This window comes from Rhagoletis pomonella, unplaced genomic scaffold (assembly GCF_013731165.1).
Source record: "Rhagoletis pomonella isolate Grant_MI unplaced genomic scaffold, Rhpom_1.0 Rhpom_scaffold_00130, whole genome shotgun sequence".
In the NCBI taxonomy this organism is placed as follows: domain Eukaryota; kingdom Metazoa; phylum Arthropoda; class Insecta; order Diptera; family Tephritidae; genus Rhagoletis; species Rhagoletis pomonella.
In genome coordinates, this window is record NW_023458684.1 from 166,253 (window position 1) to 169,952 (window position 3,700).

Here is a 3,700-nt window from a genome sequence, read left to right on the forward strand (position 1 = left end):
TTAATTTATTAAAAGTTAATTTCAATTTCTCTATGTCAACAAGGAATTCCGGTTTAGGTTTTGTTAGACCACCATTTGAAATTTGGTCTATCCATGTATATGAGTGGAAGAATTTCTCTTCATATTCGGTATAATAATTCCTGCACCTGGGAACAAACGCGTCCGCTTAGAAATACCCGGCGGCGATGGGCAACAAATAAAGTCACTGGCACTAAAATGGTCTTCGCGCACACGTGAAGAGTCTCCTAATGAAGCATTGATACTTCGGAGTTTTAAAATAAGTTTGTTGTCCTGGCTCTTGTCAAACACAACATACCGCCCGTAATTCCTTTTCATTTTATTATGTATTTAAAATCAGTCGCACAGCTCACAATTGAAAATTTATATTAAAAAAATTCAAATTTTGAATAGTATAGGGTTAAGAGTTGACATTTTAGTCGCAGTTCAAAAGAGAGAAATGTCGAAATCACTTCTACCTTGTTATGCCTTGGGTGCATGTAACAGACTTGAATAGATATGAAAAGTAAAAGTAACATATGTATGTATTTACATATGGGGGTATATGAATAACGATCGCTTAAAATCGATCTCAAATTTTGTACTTGCGCTGTAGAAATTTTAGGTCTATGTTATGTAGTTTGACTATTGTCAATTAGTTCTAATTCTTTGTATTGCATGCGCTACACGTTTTTCGTTTTCAATCTCATAAATTGTTTATAATGACTTTTGCTAAAATTTCAAAATCAAAAGTTATCAAAACGAATTCTATGGGACCGAGAAATACTATTTTTATTTAAAAGCTTTTTTATGTTATCTATTTTTAAATATTATCAAGCAGTGGAATTCAACACTATTAATCAAATTTGTTTCTTCTTGTTACTTTTAAAATATTTTGCTATGCAAACGTATGTACACATGTGTACAAAAATGTTTAAATGCAAATTCATATTTTCGAAACCACAATTCATTGATGTCACTGCACTGAAAAATCGCAACCAACACCGATTTTTTATTAAACTGACAACTTGGTAATCAAATACTCGTAAAAGGAGTTACAAGGTAATACAGTAGACGCCACGGATATTTTAAAGCTCGCACCGTCTTGGAGCAATGTGGCAATAAAGTCCCCAACACAACACCGAATAGTTGTCTCTTCGTCTTCCTCATCTGCTGGAGGCGGTAGTGCATGTAGTGCTAGTGGTATGGTAGGAAACGTTGGTATTTCCGGTCGTGCTTTTGACGGTGGACGACCCAGAGTGAGTGGCATTACTACAACGTCGACCTCATCAAAAAAAAATATCGATAATGCGAAAGATTCGGCATCAGCGGATGCGGGTGCAGGCACGGCTAGAAGCGGCGGCACGGCCACAGTAAGCACAGATGACGAAGCCAAAGGTATGTACCATTTAAGTGATTTATTCAATCATATACAAATGTAAATATATAAAAAAGACATGCCAGGATCCCTAAAGTAATTTAGGCAATGTTAAATTGGAGCACTTGCGAAACTAAGCGACGAAGGTGCGCAGGTAGAAAGTATTTTTTTTTTTAAGAAAATATATCCTCTTTTTACCTGATAACCTCATTTATCTTGCATAGATTGGGGCCTTTTAAATAAAAGGCAGCCCCACGTGGAGCCAAAATGGTAATTTGTTCTCCGAAACGGTCCCATCGTCATAAGGGAAATAAATACTCCAAATGAAACCGAATTTATCCATCTGGCAGCACTGGTCCTTCGAGCCAGCTTTTTACACCAAGTGGAGACATGCCCTTCTACATTTGGTCTGTACACATGGTCACAAGAGTGCCGAGTCCAGGGATCTTCTTACCGCAGCGTTAATGGGAAAACACGCTATTGTCTACGTGACACATTGTGTCACACTTTTTCACGCGCGAACGTGAACGGGTTTGAAAGAAAATCACGTGACCTACGTGATCGTGCGTGACTAAAATTTTAGCTGACGTAAACGTGCGTGAGTTAGATTTTATCGTCAATCACGTCAATTTCACATACTGTTTAGATTTAACTAAAGTTTGAGTGGCAACATTATTTACCCGGGGCTTCGACATTCTGTAATTCATTTATGTGTAAACATCTTTGCTCTCGGTATGGATAAAATTGGCTAGGATGTAACGGACATCCCAGCAGAAAATTTCGAAGGGTCAGCATCAGAAAATTTTTAATTTCATTAGAAGAGCGCTGTTTTTACTTGCTACTGCAAATGGTTGTAATATTAGTTGCATATTTTCTGGCAACACCAGCTTGTATGAATTCGCCTTGAGGTGGTGTTACGGAAGCAGCTGAGATTTTTGCCTCGGTGATTCTTCATGTCAAAATGATGTGTTTGTTTTAATTCATACTGTCATTGTGCATATACTTTGTTAGTGTTACTTTATTTTGTTTTATGTTTCCATACTAATCACTAGGGCTTGGAATCTCATGCACTCAAAATTCAAAATTATGCGCTACAAACAAGAAAAATATGGTATTAGAAATATTTTTCTAATATTTTGTTGCCGGTACAAAAATAAATAACACATGTATTTCAACAATTCACTTCAAAATACAATACATATTTATAAGTGTTGGGAAGTATCGAGTACTTTTGAGGATCGAGTTCTTTAGTATCGATACTTTTAGGGATCGGGTATTTTTCAGAGTACTGAGTACTTTCTTTAAATATACATATGTTGGTAACATTTCAATTCTTAGTGTAGAAATCTCACAAGCTGGCAGTACTTTATTCAAATTAATATATGAATCCTAAATTACGTCAAATGAATGGCTAACTTTACTGGGTACAAGTATTGTACTTCAAAATTATTGAAACTGCAAATTGAGTACGATCATTTCTGAATACCGTTAAATGTAAATAAAACTCAGTACTTTTTAAGTCTATTCGACACTTAATACTGAGTACTTTGAATCGATCCTGAGTAAGTGTATCAAAGCGATTATTGGAACAGAGTATTTTTGAGTACTGAGTACTTTCTAGTTCTTTTAAGTTCTGAGCTCCTTTCGAGCTCCTTTTTTGAGTACTGAGTACTTTCGAGTTCTTTTGTGAGTACTGAGTTCTTTGGAGTATTCAGTATCGATACTTTCAAAAATCGGGTGCTGTCGATCCTTTTGAGAATCGAGTTCTGAGTACTTTTGGTATCGATATTGTCCAACACCAATATTTATATATAAAATTAATTTATGATCAAGCAGACAGTTACAGTCCTGTGTATATATAAACACTGAAAGTTTAGTAGTGGTTCAGATGAATGTTTGGTTAGTGTAAGTGGATTGGCACTAGGGTGATTGATTCGGTTTTTCCAAACCGGTTTCCACCGGATTTTTTTTTTTAATATCTATAAGTGGTAACTGCGGCATAACTGCCAAAAAGGCGTAAACGGCCAAAAGTAAATCTTTCAGTAGGCGTTTTTTTTCTTATTAACACTGCACTTACTGTAGATACTAACGTGAAGGTTAATGAACAAGTTAAGATTGATGTTAGGTATAATATACTGGTGGTTTTATTTGCCCATCTGTAATGAAATAGGTGATTTTGGTGCTACGCCCTTTTTGCCGTCACAGAAAAAAGCAACAGCACGCGATTGCGGCGGTTAAGCCGAAAGAGATACATATAAAACAACACACATTTTTTTGCAGTAACAAAAACTATTTGATGTCGTTAACTCATTTCTTTTGTTTTTG

The 3,700-nt window shown here is 35.8% G+C and overlaps 1 protein-coding gene across 1 annotated transcript; it reads left to right on the plus strand.

The window, feature by feature from the left end:
* Nucleotides 1-843: 843 nt before the first annotated feature.
* LOC118750076 lies at nucleotides 844-1,395 on the plus strand (the record flags this gene model as incomplete). The annotated part of the gene is given in 1 exon segment (XM_036484810.1): nucleotides 844-1,395. A coding segment is annotated over 1 exon segment (193 nt), but the record flags the coding sequence as incomplete, so codon positions are not given.
* Nucleotides 1,396-3,700: the final 2,305 nt, after the last annotated feature.